The sequence below is a fragment of the Suricata suricatta genome, chromosome 12, assembly GCF_006229205.1.
Source record: "Suricata suricatta isolate VVHF042 chromosome 12, meerkat_22Aug2017_6uvM2_HiC, whole genome shotgun sequence".
NCBI lineage: Eukaryota > Metazoa > Chordata > Mammalia > Carnivora > Herpestidae > Suricata > Suricata suricatta.
Genome location: NC_043711.1, coordinates 22,318,153 through 22,345,248, shown reverse-complemented (window position 1 = coordinate 22,345,248; position 27,096 = coordinate 22,318,153). Strand labels below are relative to the sequence as shown.

The window sequence follows — 27,096 nt, the reverse complement described above, 5'->3', positions numbered from 1 at the left end:
ACTTGTTCCCTCTGCAAACATGGTCTCTCTCGGTGTGGGGGCAGCCACCGCTCAGTGACACGCAGAGGGCTACTTTCTACTTACAGCTCACGACATACCTCTCAACCATATCACTGGCGTGCGCACTGGAGGCCCATGAAGCCATGGGGGCAAGTTTTAAAATCTTGGGTGCCTCTTCTGACTGGCCACAAGCTAGAAAGCAACAGTACTGGGGAAAATTCAGGAATTCTGATGTGTGCTTTCATCAGTGCATGGAGGTTCAATGTCTCTTGATCCCACAGGAAAAGACTAATACTGCCAAAGATGAGAGTTACATGGGTTTCTAAGATGCGTTGATTTTGCAACAAATATTTGCACAAGAATCTTAAACAGAGCCATGAAATTCAGTGGATTTCAGAACATCTTCATTGTAAAGTCAGAGAAAGACCAAACCACTCTCCTTCCTCCCTCCCCCCCAGAGAGACCACAGGAGGTTCATTTTTGGGTCTGATGAATGGTTTAGAAGGTCTGAAGTAGATTAGGATGAGAGTTTACTCATTTGAATTCTATATTTGAGATCCAGGCTCATCCAATTTGTCATGGTTCCTTTCTCCTCAAAGAAAAAAATAGTCAGTAACCGGCACATAAAGCAGCAAAGCAAAATTCTCTCCACACAGTAAACAATACCTTTAAAAGACAAAAACAAAAACTTAGAACCTGAAGCTCATTTGTTCAGGGAAGATGCGTCATAGGCTATTTCAAGCAAACTCACAGGAAGTCTGTGAATTTAGTTTGACCAAGGCCAGCATTTTTTACCCTAACCTCTCTTCTATTTCAAGACTCATTAAGAAACTCTCCTCTTTCAAAACTTTTTAAAATGAATTTTATCAAATACCGTTTTACTTAAAATCACCTAGTGCTGACTTTTCAGGATGTCGCCAGCATACTATGTTGTAAAATCAGAGCTTGGTATCACTGAGCTAAAGGTTCATGACATAATAATCCCAGATGTCACCGTCCAGAAGCCCTTTCATCAGCTGGAAGTCACATTACAATGGCCACCAGGGAAACAGTCACAGGATGAAAAGGTACGAGGGGGAAAGGATCTCAGCTGCTTGGCTGTCACGAGGACTTGTCAGGACGCACATGGACATTTCGAGTGAGGGATGACACATCGCCAAGGATCTGGCCACGCAGTCAGAATAACTGAGTGCAGAGGACAGCAGGGCGCATCACCGTACATACTGCCAGTCCCACCCAGATCTATACAGCAGGTTACAACCCCCCATCCCCACTTCACACACAACATGAGTGAATGGCTTCCAAGCTGTCATTCAGGGGATTTTGTCTAAACAAATGAGGACTGCCAGCCTGGAATCTGGTAACTTCCCCCACAATCTACTTCAGATTGCTCTAGTTATCTTAAAAGGGAATGAGCTTCACGTTTTTGCTTGTAATGTTTCGTGGATCTTCTATTGAAAGAAAAAGAAAATTTGATTTTCAGTGAGAATCCTCTCCCAATGTTCATCTAGTCATGCATCTACTCACGTATGCATGCATGCTTCTACTGAGCATGCACCTCACAGGTACTGGCCTGGTCACCCACAGTCCTTTCCTTCAGGGACACTGAGCAGGTCTGTCCAACAAAGGCCTGGACCAGCCTGCTAACTGGGCTGCTCCACACCGCAGATGCAATTATGGGTCCAGAATGGGCATCGCGCCTAACAGAATCCATGAGTCCACAGAAGACACACAGGGGAGGCAGCCGGGTGGCGGATGACTCCTGACATCACGTTGAAGGCGCAGTGGGTGTATACTCTTCCCACCCCAGGATGCTGCAGTTAGAGCAACTGACATAATTCTCATTTTGCTTTATATGAATTTGTTAGTCTTTGTCACATGACACTGAGTCTTGAATACACAATGGCCTAACATCAATTTTATGATAAAAGGGAAAATTGGTTCAAATTCACCAAAGGAGCACACCTTTATTTTAAAATATCCCAACATTTCAAAGAAATAAACGCTTGGTCTTCTGAGATTTTCTCCAAATAAAAAAGCCCATAAGGTAAAAACCTCTTGCTATCAGAAACTAAAGTACAATCCGTCCTTTTAAAAAGATAACACAACCTAACACATTGGATTCACACTGATTTGAAAAAGCCCCTTTTAAATATCTCCTCAGATACTGTAGATTATTTCTAATTAAACTGTCATTTTAAGGTAATTATAGATCCGCATGTTGTCAGAAATAACAGAGAGATACCATTTATCCTTTACCTAGTGTTCTCCAATTACATGTTGCAAACCTCCCGGACCTTACCTCAACCAGGATATGGACACTGATGTAGTCAGGCTACAGAACACTTGTGCTACAACACAGAGCCCTCCAGATCCCCTTCCGTAAGCCCTCACCTCCCCTGCTCTCACCCCATCCCCTGGCCACCTCTACTCCCCATTTTTATACTGGAGTTGTTTCAAAAATGGTATATGAATGGAATCATCCAGTATATATTATTTGGGGATTGGCTTTTTTTTAAATCATTCCCCAAAGATTCAAAGACTTATCCAAGCTACTGCATGCATTACTCATTCTTTTTTTTTTTTTTTTATTCACCAAATACTGTTCTGTGGCATGGATACAGTAGTCTGTTTAACCATTCACCTCCTGAAGGATATCTGGGTTGTATACAGTTTGGAGCTATTATGAAAAAAAGCTGCTATGAATACGTGTACACAGGTTTTTGCATGAATGTAACTTTTCATTTGTCTGAGATAAATGCCCAAGAGTGTGATTGCTGGAACACAAAATAATTGCATGTATAGTTTTTATGAGAATCTGCCATGTGCTTTCCAGAATGGCTATACCATTTTACATTTTAAATGTTTGTTTAATAGAGAGAGACAGAGAGAGAGACAGAGAATCCAAACAGGCTCCCTGCTGTCAGTGCAGAGTCTGATGCAGGGCTCAAACTCAGAAACCGTAAGATAAGGACCAGAACCGCAGTAAAGAGTCAGATGCTCACCTGACTGAGCCACCAAGGTACTCTGAGAATGGCTGTGCTCTTTTACATACCGTCAGCCCAATTTCTCCACATCCTGACTAACATTTGGTGGTTCTTATTTTTTAATTTTTAAAATTTTTTTATCCTAGCCATTCTGATAGGTGTGTAGTGATATCTCATTGGGATTTTAATCTGCATTTCTCCAGCTATTCATGTTGAATATATTTGCATGTACTTACTTGCCATCTATCTACCCTCTTCAATAAAATGTCTCTTCATGTCTTTTGACCGTTTTCTATTTGGATTGTTTCTCTTACTGTTGACTTTGAGTTATTTATATATTCTCCATATACTCATTCTGTATCAGATATGTGGCCTGAAAATACAACTAGAGAGAAGATATTTGCAAGCCCCACTCATCCTTTCATATAGCAAAAGTTTTTTTTTCTAATTTTAATGAGAGAGATATATTTTATCAAATTTTGCTTTTATGGATTAGGCTTTTGCTATCAACAGATTCTGAAATTTTTCTCCTTTTTTAAAGAGTGTCAAAGTTGTCCAGTTTACAGTTAAGTCTTTGATCCATTGAAGTTAAATTTTGTTTAAGTGGGGAGGTTTGGATCAATGTTAGGCTTTTTTGTTTGTTATTTGTACATTTTTCATTTATGGTTGTTCAACTGCTCCAGCACCACTTGTTGAAAAGGGTAGTTTTCCTCCATTGAATTGCTTTTGCACCACTGTCAAAAGTCAGTCACACATATTTTTGTGAGTACATTTCTGTGTTACTTCTTCCATTCCACTGATCTATATGCTTACTCCTTCATCAACACCACCTGTCATGATTACTGTAACTATATAATAGGCCTTAATGCAGGATAAATTGATTCTTTCTACTTTTATTTTTTCAGGATGGTTTTACTATTCTAGATCCTGTGCATATGTAAAACTTAAAATACCCTTGTCTATGTCTACAAAAACCTTGCTGGGATTGATAGCAATTGCATTCAACTTACAGATTAGAAAAGACCTAACATCTTTACTATATTGAGTCTTCCTATTCATGAACATGGTAAGTCTTTCTATTATTTAATTAGGCCTTCTTTGATTTCTTTCAGGATCATTTTGTGATTTTCATCACACAGAACCTGCCCGTTTTTTGGTTTTTGTTTTGTTGTTGTTGTTGTTGTTGTTTGTTTGCTTTTTTCAGTTTACTTCTTTGGAGCAACTGTAAATGGTATTGGTTAAATTTTAGTTTCCATATGTTCATTGTTAGTAAATAGAAATGGGATTGGTTTTTGGGTGTTGACCTTGTATATGTGACTTTGCGTAACTCATTAGTTCATGTTTTGCCTTTTTGGAAATGTCTAAGGAATGTTCTACATATACAATCATGTCATATGAAAATAGGGAGAGTTTAATTTCTTCTTTTCAGAACTGTATACTGTTTTTCTCTTTTCCTAGTTTTATTATACTGGCTAGAATTTACAACCTTATGTTGAATAAGAGTGGTGAGTGTACACATGTTTACATGTTCCCAACTGAAGAGAAAAGGCTCTCAAAACTTTACTGTTAAGTTTGATACGAGCTGTAGGTTTTTGTAGATGGTTTATACGAATTTTAGGCAGTTACCTCTGTTCCTGTTTTGATGAGAGATTTTTGTGTTTTGTTGTTTTGTTTTTTTAACCATGAATTTGTGTTGGATTTTATCAAATGCTTTTTCTGAGTTAATTGCTATGGTCATATGATTTTCCATCTTTAGCCTGTTTATTTGGTGAGTTACATTGGCTGACACTGAGGTCAAGCCAGCCTTGCATATCTGGAATAAATCCTACTGGGTGGTGGTATATTATTCTATAGATATAGATATGGAAACGGATATGGATATGGATATGGATATAGATATAGATATATTTGATGTGCTAAAATGTTCAGGACTCTTGCTGTAAGTTCATGAAGGTGATGGTTGGTAGGTTTCTTTTTCTCATCATGGTGTCCCCCCTGGAAGGTAACTATGGTTTTCTTTTCCTGTACCATTTTTGTCTGGTTTCTCAGGGAACCAATAGCCTCATTAAATTAGTTGGAGGGGTTTCTCTCCTATTAGATTTTCTGGAGGAGATTTTGTAAAACTTTTTACAATGTTTAAAAAGTTTAGTAGAATTGTCCAGTGAAACCGTCTGGGACCAGAGATTTCTCTTTAGAACTTTTAAGTTATGAATTCAATTTCGTTAATAGTTTATAGGATTATTCAGATTATCTATTACATCTTGATTGGATTTTAGTAGCTTGTAGTTTTAAGGATTTGGTTCATTTCTTCTAAGTTGTCAATTCATGAGTGTAAAGTTGTTTATAATATTCCCTTATTAACCTCTTAGTGACTGCAGTCCTATAGTGATGTTCCCTATCACATGCTTAACGTTGGTCATTTGTGACTTCCCTCCTTTTATTTAAGTCAGTCTTTCTAGAGATTTATTACTTTAAAAAAGTTTTTTTTTTTTTTTTTTAGAACTGGATTTTGGTGTCATTGATTTCCCTTTGTGGTTTTACTGCTTCAATTTAACTGATTTCTGTTCTTTATTATTTCCTTCCTTCTGTTTGCTATGGTTATTTTGGTCTCCTTTTCCTAATTTCTTGTGGTATAAAATCAGACTATTAATTTGAGGCTTTCCTTATTTTAATACAAGGATATAGTGCTATAACTTTCCATCTCATCACTTGATTGCTTTGTGCCACATACTTTGATAGATTGTCTTTTCATTTTCAGTTCGTTTTATATTTTGATAGATTGTCTTTTCATTTTCACTTGGTTTTGTATTTTTAAAACTTCCTTCAAGACCTCCACTTGGCCCATGGATCATTAGTAGTATACTTAATTCTAAGTATTTGGAGAGTTTTCTGATGTCTTTCTGTTATTGATTTCTAGTTTGATTCCATTATCAACAGAAACGATGCTCTATATGATTTCAACTCTGTTAAATTTATTAAGGATTGTATTTTGACCCTGAATGTTTTATCTTGGTGAATGTTCCATGAGTGCCTGAAAAGAATGTGTATTCTGCTGTTGTTGGGTAGACTGTTCTATAAGTGTTATTTAGATTTTATCGGTTGTTCAGTTCTTCTATATCCTTGCTGACTTTCTTTGCAGTAGTCTATTAGTTACTGACTGTGAAGTGTACAAGTCTCCAAATATAATTGTAGGTTTATCTATTTCTACTCTCAGTTCTATTAGTTTTTGCTTCGTGTATTTTGAAACTCCGTAGTCTGGTCCAAACACATTTAGCACTGTTATGTCTTCCTGGTGGATTGATTCTTTTATTATTATGTAATGTCCTTCTTGGTCTCTACTAATAGTAATTTTCTTTGCTTTGCAGATAGCTTTATCTGATATTGATAGAACCACTCCTGCTTTAAAAGAAAAAATATTTGCACGGTATATCTTTTCCCATCCTTTTACTTTCAACATATCTATATCATTGTATTTCAAGTGAAATTCTAGTAGTCAGAATATGATTAGACTGGTTTTTTTTTAATCTACTTGCCAATTTCTGCCTTTTCATCGGTGAGCTCAGACCATGTATATATAAGATAATTAGTGATATGGCAGGGCATAAGTCTGTCAATTTATCCTTTTTCCTGTTGTGTCTTACTTTTTACATTCCTATGAGTTGCTTTTTAAGTACATTTCCCCCTCTATCCGAACGTAGAACATTCCTATGAAACTTGTTATAAGCCGAAATGGTGTAAAGAAAAGGAGAAATCACCAATAATTTATATGGAAATTTTTTTTGAGTGTTCCCAGACCCATAAATAATCTCTTGGGCCTTTCTGATACCTTAAGACACATCTTGCTAAGGGACGACAAAATAAATGGAGATAAAGCACAGATGCTCACAAACACGGTTCAAAGCTCGGGAGGCTTCATGCTAAACCGGGAGTGTGATTCCTGAGGAAGGAGCCTGGCAGGGCTTCTCACGGCTCAGGGTGCAACTGGCCTCTGTAATAACTCAAGCAAAACAAACGCTGGGTGCTATTTTTGCTTTTTATCGTTATCATAAAAGTGAAAATCTTCTTCAGATATCTTTCAGTTAGCAAAACCAGGTGTCAGTGTAGGTCTTTTATAAAGGAAAAACGGTGTAAAGTGAACTTCCAAAAAGTGGGGATACCTGTATACCTCTTTTGATGTTTCCTTAATGGCTCTGGGTGCTGTAATATAAATATGTGATGTATCACAGTCTACTGGTTTCAGCATTTACCACTTTCAGCAAGATGTAGGAATCTTATTTCTAATTAGGTCCTTTTGCACTCCATACTTTCAAAATATAATTGGCTTAAGTGTTTTCTCAGCAACAGTGGCCTCTATATCAGATGATGCTATAATTTCTGCTTCAATTATTAAATATGACTTAATAACCTCTTGATAATTAGGATACTCTATTGTATTTATTCCTATTTTTACCCATTCAAATATTCTGTCCTTTTGAGGATTCAAGCCTCTTTCTATTACTTCCTTTCTATTTAGGTAACTTCTGTAGCCATTTTTTTTTTTTTCTGAGTAGGCTTGCTGGTAAAAAATTTTTATAGTTTTCTTTCATCTGAATATGTCTTTATTTCCCCTCCGTTCATTAAAAACATGTTCACTGAATACAGAATCCTGGATTGATCATTATTTTCCTTGAAAGATGCCATGCCACCTTCTTCTGGCCTCCATTTCACATGAGAAGTCAGCTGTCATACAAATAGGTAATTTAAGCAATGTGCCCCCTTTTCTCTGTGGCTATCAAGTTATATCTTTTCCCTTTTTCTAATTATATTTATGATGTGCCCTGCCATGGAGTGACTTGGGCTTATCCTATTTGGAATCTATTCAGCCTCTTGAATATGTCCGTTTATGCCTTTCACTCATTTTAGGAAGTTTGCAGCCAACATATCTATTCCTGCTCTCCCTTTGCTCTCCTAGGACTCTTGTACTATGAATGTTAGCTCTTTTGTTACCACCCCACACGTCCTGAGGCGTCCCTGGGACTCTGTTCATTTTCTTCCAGTCTATTTCCTCTCGGCTGTTCAAATGGGTAATTTCTATTGATCTGTCCTGGAGTTTACTGATTTTATCTTCTGTCATCTCCACTCTGCTATTGAGCTGGTCCAGTGAGCTTTCTATTTTGGTGCTTGTATTTTTCAGTTCTATAATTTCCATTTGGTCCTGTTTAATAACTTCTATTTCTTTGCTGAGATTTTGTATTTTTCCTCTTTAAAAAATTTTTTTTTATTTTTTTAAGTAGTTTATTATCAAATTAGTTTCCATACAACACCCAGTGCTTCTCCCCACAAGTGCCCCCCACCATCACCTCCACCTCTTTTCCCCCATCCCCTTTTAGCTCTCAGTTCGTTTTCAGCATTCAATAGTCTCTCAAGTTTTGCGTCCCTCTCTCTCCCCAACACTCTTTCCCTCTTCCCCTCCCCCTGGTTCTCCATTAGGTCTCTCTTGTTTTCCTGTTAGACCTATGAGTGCAAACATATGGTATCTGTCCTTCTCTGCCTGGCTTATTTCGCTTAGCATGACACCCTCGAGGTCCATCCACTTTCCTACAAATGGCCATATGTCATTCTTTCTCATTGCCATGTAATACTCCATTGTGTATATATACCACATCTTCTTGATCCACTCATCAGGTGATGGACATTTAGACTCTTTCCATGTTTTAAGAGAATTCCTAATTGCTTGTTGAAGCAATTTTATAATTTCAACATCTGATTCATGTCAATACTGGCTTCTGTTGATTGTCTCTCCTCATTCGTGTTGTGATTTTCCTGGTTTGGGGAATGACAAGGGGTTTTTTATTGCTTCCCGGGCATTTTAGGTTCTATATGACAAGACTCTGGATGCTATATCATCTTTCTCCTAGCCGCCAGTCTCTGTGCTGAGGTGTGGCACTAGGGCCAAGTGGATGCAGGTGAGATGGAAGGTCAACTTCTCATCAAGCCATGCTGAAACGGCGGAGAGTTGGTCTATGGTTGTTCCCCCGGTGTCTGGAGTAGGAAAGGTATTGTCCAGGTTTTCTGTTGTGAAGCTACCCCTTTCCTGTTGTTAGGCTAGAAGAAACAGGCTTTTCTTGGATTCTTTTTGTTTTTCATTATTACTTTTGGTCTCTGCCTAGTGTAGGTACAAGAGGGAGGCTCCTGGGGTGCTCCCTTCACACAATGGTGGCAATCAACAAGGTATCCCAGGGAACTCAGCTTAGGCCCTTAAGTCCAGGAAGTTCATCTTCCTTTTTCTCACCTTACATAGTCTTCCTATACTTGTTTACTGGTTACGTGCAGGGTTTTTAGTTGTAAGTGGGAGAACTTGACTGGAATGTGGCTATTCCACATTGGAAGAATAGATGTCTAGATAAATTTTTATATTCAAAATTGTTCCAGTCTTCAATATCCATACATTTCCAAAGGCAATTTTAATAAATGATTAGCCTGCTTTCTCTAACATGTTTTTTCCTTTCATAAGACCTCATGTATCCAGATATCACACTGCTCCTTGTTTACTTGGGAAGCAACCTGAAGGGAGGCCTTGACCACTTTAGGCATCTTTTCTAATTTTTTTTTTTTCATTTTAGAGAGGGGGGAGCAGATGGAGAGAGAAAGAATCTTAAGCAGGCTCCACACAGCAGAGCCTGACGCAGGCTTGATCCCACTCTGGAGTCATGACCTGAGCCGAAACCAAGAGTTGGACATTCAACTGACTGAGCCACCCAGGCACTCTGAGCATCTTTTCTATTTAATGTTGCAGGCACCATCATTGGACACCTATCCGAGGCTCTGGAGGATATTTCAATGCTACAATATTGAGAATAGGGTAGAATCCAGAGCCCAGGCAACGGTCAACAAGGGGAAGTTCCCTAGGAAAATTTGGCTACAGGTTTAAGTCCTTCTTTCCCTACAAAATGACCATGAACAAACATTCCCTAGATACACCTGCTCTTTGAGCCACCATGTACTTCTTCCGCCCTCCAAACATAAAGCTTATTAGAGGTTTTCTTGCCGCTCAAATTGAAGCTTGGATATTAACTCTGGTCTAATTTTTCCTTCTCACTCTGTGTTCTAGCCAGAATGAATTTCTCCTAGTCCTCTGTTGTTCACTCCCTCAGAAATCCCCAACCAAATGCTTCTACCACCTGCACCTAAGATGGCACCGATGCCAGGAGGTGTCTCCCCAGCACAGGCACAGTGCCTCACAGAAACCTACCCTGGCAGAGCCCTGAGCCGCCTCATGGGGATCCACTCTCCAGGAGAGGAACAGCCCTCATGGCAGATACAACAAAACAACATGAGTAATGGCAGCTGTGTGTCCCAGGACGTCTGATAGTTACAGCCACAGCTACACCTTTGACCTAAATTGTCACCCAGCCCCGTAGGGGGTGTAATGGTGGTAGCTATAGTGGTTTGTACTCATAAATTTAAAGATAGCTAAGGGGAAGAAGGAGCTACTTCATAGAAATCTATTCTGGGCATTTTCCTAGAATACTCCAATGGGAAGAGAAACTTTTACCCCATTTCCTAAGGTCCTCTTTTAACATGTCTTCCATTTGCTCCAATGTTCAGAGCACTGAACATACGGCAGTGAGCAGACACTGTCCCTGTCCTCATAAAGCTTCCCTTCTCACCTGGGAGGCGAGTTAGCCCCATAGAGACTCCAATGATTATCTAATCAACTGTAGTAAGAGCAACAACAGATTTAACGAGTGGTTCAATTTTCTTTGAAAGCTCAGCAAAAGCTATATTCTTTCAATGGTATCAACACATGGTGTCTGAACTCAATGTAATTATTTTATTGCCATGATTTTATTTGTGCCTTTTCATAACTGTTCTATGCACTGGGGTTCCAAGGCCCTCAAGAAAAGGCAATATATTAGATGAGTTCCTCAAAATTAGAGCAGAATGACTGTGAGCGACCACAGTGAGGGAGACTAGGTGGTGCCATGACCCCTGATGCACCTGCCCAGACGCAGACCCTACCTCCTTGTTCGTCCTGTCAGCTTGCACCAGCGTCCCATTCAGGCAAGGTTCCACGTAGTGAAGCTCCTCATTATACTGCAAAGAGATGAAACAGCCAAGAGAACACAATTATTCATTTGAGTGACACCAAATAATTTAAGGATATGCGCCAACAAACAAAAAAGCAACATAACCAGGGGCTCCATTCATACAGGCAACTGTCTCAGTCGATACCCCTATATAAAATTGTGCTTAAGTTTCTTGTTTGAGGGAGAAAGTTCTAGAGCATGTGCTGATATATGGCAGTGTTCAGGGTGTGCACAGTTAACTGACAGTCCTTCAGGAGTGGCTCCGAACACTGGGGCTCTGTGGCCACGGCTGACAGTGCGTGATCCAGGTGGGACCTAAGGAGAGCATCCCAGACTTGGGCAGACACCGCTCCAGCTCCTACTCATGTGTGGGTCACACACGAGTGACAAAAGAATGGAGGAAAGCAGAGGGCCTTGATACTGCCCAGTCACTCTGGAGGCTCTATGGGTATTGGTCAGAACACTGCTCATGAGCAGTGAGACCACCTTCCACACAGGCCAATGCCGACCTTCCCATTATTTTTTAATCCCAGAATACTCAGAATCTGATCGTTTGTTTTTGTCCAAACTCACAACTAGGGAGGGGAAATTTGAGTGCTTTTATCTTCACTTCTCTCATCAAGCATGATTCTCTGCACTGTGGCTAGGCTGGGTCCTTCTAAAACACACAACAGATCATGTTGCATCCTGCCAACCCCATTCATACTTTCCACTGCTCTGCAGATCAGCCTTCCAGGGTGTGGTAGGGCTCTGGACACTTAGCCTGTTGGCCTTTCCAACTTCACTCAGTCATTAGTCCCCCCCTAAGCACTTGGCACTGCCAGCCCTGAATTCTTGCCTGTCCTCTGAGATATCCCGTCTTCTCCCACGCAGGGCCCTCTGCCTGGAGCCTTGCTCTGGCATCTCCCATGGATTCCTGTTCATCCTCTGGATCAGCTCATTCCTGCCTCCTCTGGGAAGCAGCCTGTGGCGTAGGTGAGGCTCCTCTCCTGCAAACTCCCAAATCCTAACAGCCTGGGGCCTGGATCCCTCACCACAGGTGGGGCCACACTGCCAGGGTCCATATCCAATTCCTCAGTGTGTCCCCAGTGACAACCGCAGGGGTGGACCCACAGTAGGTGCCCAAGAACAATGTGTTCAGATGATTGTCATCACATTTCCACTTCAGTGATCAAAAACCCAGCCCAGAGGAAGGGAACCAGGACCACCACCACTGGCCTAGCTCTCAAGCAAAGTCTGGCTAAGGAGTTTGGACTTTTAAGTGTGAGGACAGTGAGGACCATGGAGAGCTATGCACAGGGAAGTGAGGGAAATAAAGAGATGACCTTGGGCCCACTGCTCTGGACACACTGCAGGGACAGAATGAAGAGGGCCAGACCTACAGCTGCTACAACAGTGACCGAGATAATCTTGTTTCAGTGCCAAGGTGCTTGCCAATAAGCAAGCAGGAGCAACTGATGTGAGCAACTCAAGCTACTGAGCCCTCACTCCATCTGGGCACAGACTAGATTCACAGCACACCTCAACCTCATGTGATCAGCCTTTCAATCACTCCCCCTTTACAGACGGGGAAGCCAGGGCACAGCTAGGATGGCCAACTTGCCAAGTCCCTGGGGCGTATACACGGGGTGGAATCCTAATTCAAACCCAGGTAGTCTGACCTCACAGCCACTGACCTGAGGACCTCAAAGCCACTAATTTATCTTCTCTGGCCCCCGAGCCTCTGTGCTTTCTATCAGATGGACTTTTGCTCCCTTTTTCATCTTGGCTCTTAGTCACAGAAAACCATTTGAAAAATTATCACTCAATGGTCGTAGAGCTTAGATCTCCTCTGAGGAGGCATGGAGGGGAAAAAAAACCCAATTGTGATTCTGAAATTAGTCATTGACAAATAGGAGAATGACTTTCAGTCAACAAATGGAACAGCATCTGAAGATCCAGGAAGCAATTCACAGTCCAACCTGAAGAAGAGCTTCTCCAGTGTTTTCAGTCCATATTGGCTGATGGGGTCAGTTGCTGATAAAGTATCCACTGCTCTGTCCTCTGCCTCCCTTGCTGGCCTAGTCGGTTGAGGGGGACAAGATGCCCATTCCTAAAGCCTGAAGCATAACCAGTCTTAGCCAATCACAGCTATTCCACCCTCCCCTGCTGAATGCACGCTTTCCCAGCCTGTCTTGAAGCCAGAGGTGGTCCTGTGATTCATTCCCAGCCAACAAAACATAAGGGGTCATTTTCTGGGCAGTTTCAATGAGTTTTTCTCGCCGTTATAGGAACACTTTCCTTTACCCAATGCCTTCCTTCTCACCTTCCTTCCCACTTGGGATGCCATTGTGGGATTGCAGCAGCCATTTTGCAACAATGAGGTGACAAGATTAAGACTGAAGAGCAAAGCTCAGGAAGATGGAGCCAGTGTGGGTCCATGATGACACCGTTGAAGCACTGTGCCAAACCTGAAGTGGCCGTTCCATGCCCCTTCCGTGAGATTATGAGATGTCTATATGCTCAGGTGTCCTGTACCTCGTAGTCCCAACCTTCCCAGCTCCATTTTCCAGGTAAATTTTAAGCTTCATCTACATTCTGCCTAATACACATCATCCATATTGATTTCCAGGGTTGTATATTTTGAGGTGGTACTCAGGACACTTGGGTCCACATCTTGCCTCTGCCACATACTCCCTGTGTGGCCTTGGGAAAGTCACTGAACCTCAGGTCCCAGATTCATATGCATAAGAAGGTGCTAATTCATCTTCTGTTGACCCTCCAGGGATTCCTGTGAGGATCCAGTGAGGCCACAGACCTGAAACAGCTTGGCTAGTGTAAAGGCCGGTACATGTGGGGGGCTGTGGAGGGGGCTTGAAAGTATAGACCAAGATGTTCTTGCCCTCATCAGAGAAGAACATGTGCAGTAATCAAAACCATGTTCACCATCACTGTGTGAGCCGTGGCCACAGCGGAGGAATCTGCTCTTCTGAACCCCCGCCAGCTTGTTAGTGGCATCATCCAAGCTTGCAGTTGACTAATTTCCCTTGACTGCATCAGGATAAAGCTATGCTGAGCAATCTGGTCTGTATCACCAAAGGGAGCTGGGCTCAGCCGTCCGTGTGAGGCAGTGGCGCACACCAGGCAGCTGTGCCAAGGAGGCCCATCGGCTGTGCACGCTCGCCACGCTCACTGTACTACCCACTGCTCCTCCTCAGGGGAACATCAAGGGCGCCCTGTATGTGAAACTGCTTTCACACTCCCAGCAGCTCTCTGTTTGGAAACCTTCCAGTTTCTACAGTTTAATGGATGCTCCTAGATTTCTACTTCGTGAAACAATGATGTGGTCTGGCCAAATCAATTCCCAACTGAAGATCTGGTCAACTCCAGCCCTAAGATCCAACGGCCTGATAAACAGCTTTCCTTCATCCCTACTTAAACAATCAGATATCATTAGTCTAAAAAAGAAAAGGATTCAGGGCACTCCACCATCAATGGCCAGGTAGAATTCTCTTCTGCCATGTGCTTTTGCACCCTCCCACTGTTAGGAATGAACCCTAGAGAGGCACTCAGCCTTCTCCCTCTCCCCTCAAAGTGGGTAGTCCTTCCTGTAAATTTCTGGGAAAATGGGAAGAGTCTCTTAGCCTGGTAGGAGAGAGCTGAGGCATCCCTGGAGATGGTCAAGCCAGTCCACCAACTATATAGTAAGAAGATAGACAAAGAATTTTCACCCCTTAAAGAGCTAGGACTGCTACATGGTCACTGTCCGTTTCTTTCTCTCCTTCTCCTTCGTTGTCTGATTCACACAAGGGTAGAGCAGTGGAGCTAAAACAACAGAGGCAGACAGGCCCGAGTTCAAATCCTGGCTCTGCCACACACCAGCTGGGTGACATTGGCCACAGCTTCACAGCTCTCCAAGTCTCGGTGTTTGCATTGGGGAAATGGGAATTGTAACTGAATTTCCCCCGTGAACTCACTGTGAGGATAAAATGAGGTAACTGGGTGAAGAGTCAACACAGAACTCAGCATATAAGAAAAAGGAAGAAAGCATCTGGATGCACGTGCACAAGGAAGAAAGGAAATATACATGTGAGTGTCATGTGTGCTACCTAGAGAGAAAGACCAACAAATGTGGCCTCCACCTGGAGCTGACATTTGCTGAGTAGGAAGAGGGTAGTGAGTGCAGGGGTCATATGCCCTGACCTCCCCTGGAGAGCACGGGCACTGCATTCATTGGATAGAAATACTGCAGCTGTAGGCCCATGTGACTGTTTAAATAGCCACGACAGAAACCACCATGGTATGTGGCCACTCCATGCCACACTGTGAACCCTCTCAGTGACTGGGGTCTCTGGTAGACATGGAGTCAAGACAGAGCAACCAGCTTACTGCCAAAGCCCCTCCCAGGAAAGCATCTGCCACTGAGCCCTTTGCTCCTTTGTTTGCCCACTGAATAGTAACTAGCATGCTAGGTGCCAGGGACATAAAACAATGGCTAAATTTGCACATGAGCGTCATTGTGGAGTTCTCATGAACCACTTTTTCCTACATTTATCCATGAAAGAATATGCTCATCACATCCAAGGATAATGGCTGTCTTTCCTTTTCATGGTAAAAAGTGCTTATCTATGATGCTGCCATGGTCCTCCAAAAAACAAAACCAGGCTTGAAGTAAACCCATGGCCTTCTTTGGGGGCTAGACTACCACCCACTCTTTTCTCCTCTTGGGAACTGTCCCTCCCTTTTTCCCACGCCAACCACAAACTGTGGGCTCCAACAGTGAGGAGCCATCTGCTTTTTCCTTCCTTCTGCAGTCCCTGTAAGGATTCCCTACCTCTACCATTTTAAAGAGACAGTAAAATCCTCAATGGGAAGTTTAATGATAATCTGAAATAGGAAAGGCAACATTTATGTTTAATTAAACAAATGGCCAGAATGTGCTAATCTAATAACAAAGAATTAAGTGGGCTGGGCTCAACCACCAAGGCTCACACAAGATTTGGCACTGCTGTAGGACCCTGTCACATGCTGGCTCATGTAAATTGAAGCCTAGAGCCCAAGAGTGAAAACCAGCTGACTCTGGGCTCTGGAGGATATACTGGGAACTCAACCCTATTCATGCCGGAAGCCGGGCTTAAGGATGAAAGTAATGGAGCTTCTAGGCCTAACAGAAGAAGACATTAACTGCCTTAAAAAAGAGGATGAGCGGAGACCTAATTAATGGAAAAACTTTAGGGGGATGTCCCCATACATCACCCTGGAGCTGACCCTCCATGTCCTCCGCTGCCTACAGAGGGAGTTCCAATTCTTTGTGTGGCTTGGGTCTGGCCTGCTTCTCTCAATCCAGCCCCATCCTCTTTATCATCAAACCCCTCAACCCCAACCTCCCACATTTACCTCCCCCCTTCCAATGCACCAGAAAATAAGCTCCTTTCAGGTGGCCCCACCAGACCCAGCCGTTCAGGAGTGTACTTCCTGGGGGTGAGAGAGGAGTGCAAACAGCTACTTCCTCATCTGTTCATCCCTCCTCCTGCAGGAGCCACCCCCCCTTACTGTTCCCTTAGACATCATTTCTTCTAAGACACCATCACTGAGTCCCAGCTTGCCCAGCTCTGTCTTCTAGCTCCCCTCACTGCCCCTTCAAAGACTGCACTGTCCCCACTCTGCCCTGAACACCTGCTTCCTGGGTGCCTCCGTACCTAACACTCACACACACACAACCTCAAGGTCCACAGGGGAGGACAGCCTGCCTTCTTTAGTTTCAAAGGCAGCCTTAGTACTTAATACTTAACTCCTAGCACTCAACAGAATTTGTTCAAAGAATAAATAATCAGAACAAAGAGATGAAAAGCAAAGATACAGAGAAGATTATGAAGGAAAAAGAAGAGGCACAAACCTGGGGTGGGGGACAAGATGACAAAGAAGAAACAACAAAAAACAGAAAAAGAGAATCTTGATCCCTTTCCAAAAATAGACAAACAAGAAGTAATTGAAGTAAGTGGGTACATTTTAGAGAATCCTAAATTACAGACATACACATACACACACACCGAACCACAGAATTACAAGGCTGCCATGTTCATGTAATGCAAGAAACTGATGTAGAATTGCTGGAACTCCATTAAATATTTATACAGTTTTATTGGGCGCACTTTTGATTAAATAACCTTTCGAATGAAAATGTGTAGGGTTTATGTAATGAGGCAGATGAACCCACTATATTTTCACCAGCTCAGGCATCCCAGGGATCCTCTGCATTAGAAGAACTTCTTGTGTAATTTGAGACACAACTGGATGTAATTAGTAGCACAGAACAAATGAGCACCGTAAGAAAATACCATCCTCATACATTTAATACGGAATCGATTACTTTAAAGAGCAAATCCCTAGCAGACAAAGCACCCCAGGAACGGTTCTAAAGAAAATTCTGCAAATTAAAACCAGGGCACCAGAAAGTTCGGGGCTGAACTAGCAAATGGTGCTCTTCCCTATTCAATTCGGCACAAACACAGGCTTTAGGAAGCATTTAAATTGATTTAACAATATCAGTCCAGTAAATACTGTGTTCATTTAATGCATGGCATAGGCTTCTGTAAAATCATTTTTCAAGTTTCAGCATCGGGCAGAATTAGCACCCTCATTTTTATGATAATATTGTTAATTTAATGCATGGCTTGTAGTTAGACTTCAAAGCAAATCAGAAAAATATGCCTTTTATCTTGTCAGTGACATCTCTCTTCATGCACCAGTGGTTTGACCTTAAATTTTAACTTTGGCTGCACAAAATCACTCTCCTATTTCTTCTATTCTCTTATAATTCAACCATTTAGTTCATCAGTCTTAGATTTTGCAATACCCTGCCCGTGAAAGCTAAAACAGTTTCTAACATTATTGTTTCACGTTTATTCTCTGGAAAGACCTGAATTGGGAGCTTTTCAGTAAAATATATAAGATGCACTTAGCCAAAGAGCTTAATACAAACATGCACACATGCAAACGTGACTGAAACGGCCAAGAAAAGGCTTTTCCACTGTTGACATCTCCTCCCTCTGTCCCCTATTAGGGCACTGAAAACCAAGGGGCAACGATGAAATAGATTTGTATAAACAGATACCTGGGATGCACAAGGGGCTCCAACACTGAAAAACAAGAATGTGTTCTTTCCTTTCTCTCTGCAACTCTGAAATGTCTCCTCAAACATCTATCCAACCAGCAGGAGAAAGCGGACAGCATAATGAAGGGTGAAATGTTCATGTCCTCTCCCGTAAATGGAATCCAGCTGGCAAGAACAGGGCACTCAAACAGATTGGCAAGGCATTCTGGACGGAGTTTCAAACCTCCCATCATTCTGCTTTATAAGAGCCTGCACCAGGGTCTCCCTCAAGACCGAGGCAAGTAACCATTTTAAACCGACTGAAAAAGCCTACATACACCTTCTTACTACAGTAATTTTGCCAGTGTAGAAACATAAGGTAATGGAGAAAACCACCACTGGGATGTGGCAAGGCAACATCGGTGAAACATACTTAGGATTGAGAGAGACAATTCAAGGGAATGAACATGGAGATCTGCCAATTATAAATCCCCTATTAAGAACTCTCAAAATGTTGAGGTCATGGCCTGAATGTTTGTGCCCCCCACTCCCCCAAGAGTTTCCTGTTGAAGTTTTAACCCATGACGTAGTTGTATTCGGAGACGGGGCCTTTGGGAGGTGGTTAGGGCTAGGTGAGGCCAGGAGAATGTGGTTTCATGATAGGATTGGCACCTGTATAGAGGAGAGAGGATAGAGCTGGCTCCCTCCCCCCACCCCCCGCTTCCCTCCCTCCCTCCCTCCCTCCCTCTCTCTCTCTCTCCAGCAGCAAACCCAGTGAGAAGGTGACTGGCTGTCAGTGAGCCAGGAAGGGAAGCCCCACAGAAACCAAACCCTATTGGACCTTGATCTTTGACTTTCCAGACTCTACATCTGTGAGAAAATACACTTCTGTTGTGTAAGCTACCCACTTTATGGTATTTTGTTACAGCAGATAGAGCTGACACATATAGGCATACCTTGTTTTAAGGTGCTTCCCAGGATCTGCGTTTTTTTTTTAAAGGTTACTTTTTGAAGGTTTGTAGCAACCTTCTGCAGAGCAAATCTGCGGGCGCCATTTTTCCAACAGCATTTGCTGACTTTGTGTCTCTCTGTCACATTTTGACGATTCTCGCACTATTTCAAACTTTTTTTTTTATTATTACTATACTTGTTACGGTGATCTGAGATCATCACTCAAAGTTCAGATAATGGTTAGCATTTTTTTTTAGCAATGAAGTATTCTTAAATTAAGCCAAATACATTTTTTAGACACAATGGCTACTGCATACTTAGAGACTACACTTGCAGTGTAAACATAACTTGTTTTGTGAGCCAGGGAACTAAACATTTGTTTCACTTCATCGTGATATTCCCTTTACCACAGTGGTCTGGCCCCAAACCCACCATCTCTCCAAGGTATGCCCTGTGCAGTTTCTACGTGTGTAACCATTATAATTGCCTGCTTAGTGGTATTATACCTAAGTATGTGTGTACCTTTTGGTATTCAATAGAAGCAACCCAACCCTACAAAAATACATGCCCAAGTCCATTCTCTGCAGCATGCTCGCGTAGACATGAGACCCAGAACAGCATGATACGTCCAGCAAAGGGGGACTGGGTAAATGATTAATGTTAATTACAGGGTCATGAGATGCGCTGCTCTTCAAATACACTTGCTTTCAATAAAAGCATAGAAGCAAGTTGCTGCGTATCCTACTGCTGTGGAAAGATTATGTACGTTCATATACAGGGAAAACCTGGAATACATGGCAAACAGAAAGAGAACAGGAACTTTTCTGAATTATTTAAAATTTTTACAATGTTGCTTGTAATAAAACAATCAACGTGTAAAAGTTACTGTTAATTAGTGGTTCCTTTTATCACCTTGGGCTTTCAATATAAATTCACGAATAAAATTGATCCATTCTCTAACCCCTTAGGGGCACAGTGTTCACAATTTTACTATAGAGCCTTCAAATAAAAAGTTCAGAGTATCTTCCTAATCATCCGAATAATTATGTAAATGGTCTTGAAGTTGATCATTTATGTTGAAACCTAACAAGCAGATGTACAGTGAGGGTTAATGGCACCTCTAATGGGTTTCTTTATAGAAGGGGACAATTTGGGGTAAAGAAAATAAATTAATTTTTTTCCTTAACTATTCTATAATAACTAGCATGTCTGCTTTTAATTATCTTAATCACTCTGTCTTCATTATTGGGTTGACACTGTTTGTATATCCTAATGAATTTACTGAGATTATTTCAATCGATTGGTTTTGTTAACAGAACAATAAATCCTGACTGATAAAGGATTCACGATGTAATTAGTTAGCACTTCTTATTATGCTAATTTCTGATACTTCTGTAATGAGTAATTAAAGATTAATAAGAAAGATAGTCCCAAATTAGCTGCTTCTTATCTGAAAATGCTTCAGGATGTGTGGGGATCAGGCTACATTTGCATATTCACAGTGAGACTGGTAACTAAAGTAACTTCTCTGGATTTAGAAACCCAAAGTTCTGTCTGAAAGTTTCCTTAAAGACCTGTGCCCTGGGGCTTGTTTCACAGCAAGAGGTTTGACCCACTCCACTAGGATCGCCTTGGGCAAGTCACTGACCCTCTCAACCCCAGCAGCTTCGTTGGGGAAAATGTAAAAACCATGCTAAAGTTGCTGTGAGGAAAGAAAAATAATGCAAATATGAAGAGTAAGCAAATGGCATTCAGGATGCACTTTGGTTTCTGAAGCTGAGATAAAGTGTTCTGTGAGCCTTAAACAGCTCTCCACAGTGCAGTTGTTTTATCCTCATGGTTAGTATTCCTATCATTGTCTTCAGACCAAGCCACTTCAAGTCATTCTCCACCAGCCGTCTGAGGAACATCTTGCAAGATCTAATTCCCCAAGGTTCTGAAAATGTTGGCTTCCCAGGAAAACCAAATCTGGTGCTACTCTTCCAGACAGCAGGGCCTGAGTACTAGGTGAGGAGAGAAAATGTGCTCAGCTGCCTTCCCAGACTCTGAGAGCCAATCCAACATCGTGATTCAGGGAACCCTCATCCTGAGTGGGACTTCTAATGTTGTGTGCACAAAAGCAATGAGAATGTGAACTGGTAGCAGCTAAAAAATCAAATGAACCCAAAGTGCAGAGAAAGCACAAAACAGCTGCACTCACAGCAATTATGTTGAAAAAGTCATCATCCCCCAGCGTATCCAGAATGGATGAAACAGTTTGCTTCGCGATAGTCAGACGGAGCCCCTTCATGCTGCCACTGACGTCGACTAAAATGACCACATCTTTCGGAGAAGTCGCTGCCTGGATGTACCTAGGTCAGAGCAAAATTAAGCAAAAAATGAATTCTGAACCTCTCCACAAGTTCTCTTTAAAAAGTAACTAAGAGGCTTGACCATGTCCTACCATTTTCGGTTCCTGCAGTCAAAGGCAATGACTCCGTTCTCATCTGGTTCCCATTTAATCCCTAGAAGAAAAATAGAGTTATGAGAAACCCAGGAACTTCAAATATTTATTCATAGCATTTCAAGGCTGCTCTGCTTTGCTGACTGAACAGACAGGGTGAAGAATCGCATGCAGTGACCAGCCCCGGAGCACATCACATGCTCCATCACAAGCTCCGGGACAGTGCTACAGGGCTGCAACACCACGCAGACGTGGCCTTAGCTCAGCTGCTCTGAGACCTGCTGGAGAGTGCGGACATCTTCAGTAATGTCTGTCTGTCTGTCAGGAAACGACATGACTCTAGGCCCTTCCCGTGGCTAATGATGAAGTTAGCCAAGGTCCGGCAAGTTGTTGGGCCTGATAGTATCACTCATAAATTCAGCGCAGAGTCGGGCCATGTCTCTGGGTCCAGGCAAGGCAATGTGTGCTGCCCGGCAGGTAGAAAGCACTGATACATTTCCATCTCAGAAGATACACCGGCCTGCCTCGCCCTCACTCCTGTATTTACAATCAGGAATACTGGCCTGGCTTTCCACACTGAGAAGAGGGGGAGAAATGGTCCTAATTATGCTGCATTACAAAGTCTGAATTTCAGGCTTTGAAGCCTGGGGAGTTTTCCCCACATGTAAGATGGGATCCCATATCCTTCGTCTTGTGGTGTGCAGACCAGTCAGGATACGTCCAAGATTAACGTTCTCTATTTACAACTTGGTTTTAAAGAATAAAATTTCATTTAAAAAGAAAAGTGCTCCCTTAAAATAAGATAGCAAATCATTGTTTTCAGCTATTAATGCTGCTCAGGAATGGAGGACTTGAAATACAGACATTGGAGTTAAGAAAATAAAGAGAGAAAACTGATTTTCACAAGAGGAAATCCTGACTCTGACGGTAGCATTAAGAGCCTCCTTTCCAGTTAATGATGGCCAATTTTCTGAGCCACACTGAAGCAGTAACATATGCTTGAGATAAGACTCCCAAATTATTACTCGGAAAACCATGAGATGACCATTTGTTACCCCAAAATCATTTTATTCTGTTTTCCTTGTACCTACATGTCCCACCTACAAATGGGCCCAATGTAAAGATTTTCCTGTGCCAAAGTAGAAAACAGAAGTATGAGAATCCCCTGCCAATTGAAGGTGACTAGGCAGTGAAGGTGAAGTAAAACTGACATGATATTCCACCCTAAGGGACAAGAACACAACTTATTTAAACTGTAACTGAAGGGCACCTGAGGGGCTCAGGAAGTTGAGTGTCTGACTCTTGATTTTGGCACAGGTCAGGATCTCATGGTTTGTGAGATCAAGTCCTGAATTGGGCTCTGCATTGACAGAGTAGAACCTGCTTGGGATTCTCTGTATCCCTCTCTCTGTGCTTCTTCCCTGCTTGCACATGTGCAAGCGCTCTCTCTCTCTCTCTCTCTCTCTCTCTCAAAATAAATAAATAAACATTTAAAAATAACATTAAAATAAAATAAAATGGATACACTGCTTTGTATAAAGCCCAGTACAGTTAGGATAGCATGATCTTAACACACACTGACATTCTACCCAGGGTGAGGCTAGGTAATGTTCTGTAAGTTCACAAAGAACTGGTTTTAGCCCAAATAAAGAGAATTATTTTATAATGTGTTGACCCATGGTGGACCTTCAGCGGATGTTTGTTTCTCAAATTAAATTGTGACTGTTCGTAAACCAGGACCATTTCTGATTCTGCTGCACTCCCCCCTCCAACTTTGTCCCTCCTCCCAATCTCAGCCCCATCCCTGGGTGCCCCAGTGGAGCAAGAAACTGTGCAATTCTTTTATTTATGGTTCCAGCCTTTAGGCTAGGGCATGGGGGGAGGGAGACTGATGACACTCAGCGCTCTCCTTTTGGATTGAGATCATTCCCCTGCACATGGGCTTGTAACTCCTTCCAAGCACTGCTCTCCTAGGTGCTTTCTGGAAAGGTGACATGTAATAAGTCTGTCAGGGAAACCTATGAAGGATACAATTCCAGAGGAAAGTGGAACAGATGGGACAACCCCAGAGCCGAGACTGGCAAGGACAGGACTGGCCCCTGCCTGCCCTCAGGAAGCCTTATGTTGAACAGGGAAGCTGGCAAAGGATAAGAAATCACAGGAACCAGAATGCAGCTCTCACAAAGGAGAAGTGCCCGAGGCCACATTAGTGTACAAAAGGTGATTCCAATCTCTCACGGGAAGAAGGAACTTCAAATCGGGAGTGGAATGATGGTATATTCGTTTTCTAGAGTGGATGTGACGAAAGTCCTACAGACTGGGTGGCTCATCAGAAAAGAACTCTCTCAGTTCTGGAGAATAGAGGTCTAAAATCAAGGTATCAGCAGGACCAAGCTCCCTTAAAACTCTAGGGAAGAACCTTCCCTTGTGTCTTCCCAGCTTCTGCAGCCTCCCAGCGATCCCTGGTCCTTGAGTTGTTCCCTCATCACCCCAGCCAGATATCAGTCCTCCCGGATTTAGGGTCCAAGCTAATTCAGTGTCATCTCATCGCAACTTACTTAATTATATCTGCAAAGACCTTAATTCCAAGTAAGGTCACAATCTGAGGCTCCAGGTGGACATAAATTTGGAGGGAGATGTTACTTAACCCACTACATATGGGTAGGACTTATAAAACAAAAGTGGTGGCCACGGGGTGAACAAGAATATCCCAGGCATAAAGAATAAAATGTGATGGGGCGTCTGGGTCGGCTCAGTTGGTTAAGTGTCCAGCTTCAGCTCAGGTCGTGATCTCATGGTTTGTGGGTTCGAGCCCCGCATCGGGCTCTGTGCTGACAGCTAGCTCAGCGCCTGGAGCCTGCTTCGGATTCTGTGTCTCCCTTTCTCTCTGACCCTCCCCTGCTCGCACTGTCTCTGTCTCTCAAAAATAAATAAAAACGATAAAAAAAATTTTTTTAAAGAATAAAATGTGCAAAGGTCCTGAGGTTGAAAAAAGTATGTCAAGTTCAAGGAAATGGAAGAATTCTGGTATGGCTATGCAAAGAGAATGTCTATACCAAAGGAGAGTAGCCTGGGCAGAGAAGGAACTATGAGATCCAGGCCTTCGCTGGTGAGGACATGAGGTCTACATTGAGTGGGGATGAAGACCATACCTTGAGACAGTTCTTGGCATAGCTGTCTAAGGGAGAACAATAAAGGTCACACCTTGACTGGAGTCAGAACTGGATGAGCACTGAGGAGACATCTTGCCCAAACCTGACACTTGGGTCAAAATTTTCAACTCATAGCAGGGACTCCAGTGTCTCAGAGTTCGAAAAATTTTCCTGAGATTTCCAGTTACGACCATAGGGCTATCTCCCAAATGCCATACCACCATGCTCTTCCTCACACAGGGATTTCCATGAAGAGCTCCTATGAGAAGTCCTCCAGGATGTTAGCATGAGTTGAACCAATAAAAGTAAAACTGGTTTCTCTGCCATGGGATGGATACCCGTGGCCTTGAATCTGTTCGTATCATCTTCAGTCTCCACAACTGGCTCAGCAGAGGCAGCATTTACTGAGCCAATTGGACCACTGAGCCCTTCCTTTCCCAATCTCAAAACAAAACGTGTTTTCGGATGCAAACACCAGGAAATCCTGTACCAGCTGGTACTATTTTACCTAGGATATATCAACTTTTCAGTGTATAATTTTTCTTACACACAGGTATTTTGAAACTGTTCAAAGAACTTAAAATCCCTGAGAAATAAAAGTTGGTTTATCTCAAATCTTTGAGAACCAAGAAATTGACACTTAGTCAAGAAGCACCCCCATGAGCTATATAATTTCTGGATTTGCCAATATGCCTTTTAGGATCCCACCCAGGTTGGTTGGGACATGAATCTCAAGAAAAACGGAATGATGTAGTCACTGACTCATGAAGACTTTGAGGAGGGAAGCAATAGAGAAAAGAAAGGAAACACAGCTCTGTAATGTATTTATGCCAGTTCCCCACTTGGTCACTGTGTCCCACCAACTGTAGCCAGTGACCACTTCCCAGAGAGGCAGTAGCTCTACTGTATCTAGGAGCCAGGGCTGCTCCTACCAAAGTGATGGAACCAACAGATCTGGTAAATTTTGGTCCACTGAATGATTCACTCATTCCAAAATACATACTGAACACCTGTGTAATATGTTATTGTTGATGATGGTAACAGTGAGAGCCAAACATCTCTGTCCTACTGGGGCAGATATTTTAGCAAAGGAGATGGGGATTGAAAGCCTGATGGCTCAGAATTACAGGCCAGAGTTCATATTTTATACAGTAAGAACTGCCATGAAAACAAAGCATGAAAGAGGTGGTGAAAATATTAACACCATCACCAACTCCCTCCCATCCTGCTGGTATGACTTGGTCAGTCAGTTAACCCCTTAGTCTGTTTCCTCATTGGTAAAATGCACTTTATAGTGGCTCCAACCCACAGAATTATTGAGAATTAAGCCAACAACGTTTGTATAAGCATCTAGGACAGTGCTCAATCAATGAGTTACCATCAGCATGATCAATGTTAATATTAATATTAATATTAACCACACTCCCAAAGACTCCTAAGGATGATGCTAAAATAAACAGTTTTGATGAGGTAACCTGAGTAACCAGTCCTGTGGAGTTCAAAGACCCTTTATTAGTATTTTGTTGCTGTTGTGGTGGTTGGTGTTCAGAAGAGCCTTCCCGGAGTTCTCTCTCTGTTCAGTGAGATCTTTTTATATTTAGGCACTGAAAGGTAGGCCAGTACCTTGGAAACTGGGTATCAGACTACAAAAGCCTTTACCCAAAGAGTTACACAGTTGAACATGCAAACTACCAGTCACATGTAATTTTTAATTTTAGATTTAAGTTCACCAAAGTTAAGTAAAAATCATATTTTAATTCCCCTGTCTTGCTAGGCGCATCTCAAATGCTCAATAGCCACATGTGGCTGGTGGTTACTGTAACAGATGCTGTAGATATAGAACATTTATATCATCCAAAAGACAGCACATGAACGTGTAGGCCAAAGGCCCTCCACTGAACTTGGGAAGGTCTGTGTGAATCTATTCAGAAAGAGACAAAATCATCCCAGGTACACTATTAGGCTGATGTTGACTAAAATTCCCCTTCTGAGAACTCCATGCTCCCGCCTCCAGAAGTTGAAATTGTGCTCCTCCTAAGTGATCCTCTAGCACCTTCTATTTCCCCCATCTTAGCATGAAATGCACTGTACCACCATGGCCTGTTCACCTGGCTCTGTCTCCCTCGTGTTCCCTGTTCCTTCCTTTGGGGATCCTCCAGGCAAGGCCACAGTAATCCTGACCAATCCCCATGGTTTCAGATGGCCAGCCCTACCACTGCCCAGGCTCCCTCACTTGAGCAAGTGGGCATGTCACCCAGACCAGAATAGTCCTTGAACTTACATCTAAGCCACTAGGACAGATGCTCTTCTTCCTCTGGACCATGAGTGAAACATAATCCTGAAAGCACACAGCCATGTTCCCATCACTGAAACATGGTCAGAATAGAGGAAGATGGAGATGAAAGAGGGAAGGAAAGATTCA

At 42.4% G+C, this 27,096-nt stretch overlaps 1 protein-coding gene across 1 annotated transcript in view; it reads right to left on the bottom strand.

The window, feature by feature from the left end:
• Positions 1–27,096, bottom strand: part of CACNA2D3 (calcium voltage-gated channel auxiliary subunit alpha2delta 3) — an 833,443-nt gene that overhangs the window by 423,070 nt on the left and 383,277 nt on the right. Inside the window, exons 9-11 of the mRNA XM_029917881.1 lie at positions 21,523–21,583; positions 21,280–21,430; positions 10,989–11,063 (exon numbers count right to left, since the gene is read on the bottom strand). Of these exons, the coding sequence (XP_029773741.1) occupies positions 10,989–11,063; positions 21,280–21,430; positions 21,523–21,583 (287 nt within the window). The remainder of the gene's footprint in view (positions 1–10,988; positions 11,064–21,279; positions 21,431–21,522; positions 21,584–27,096) is intronic.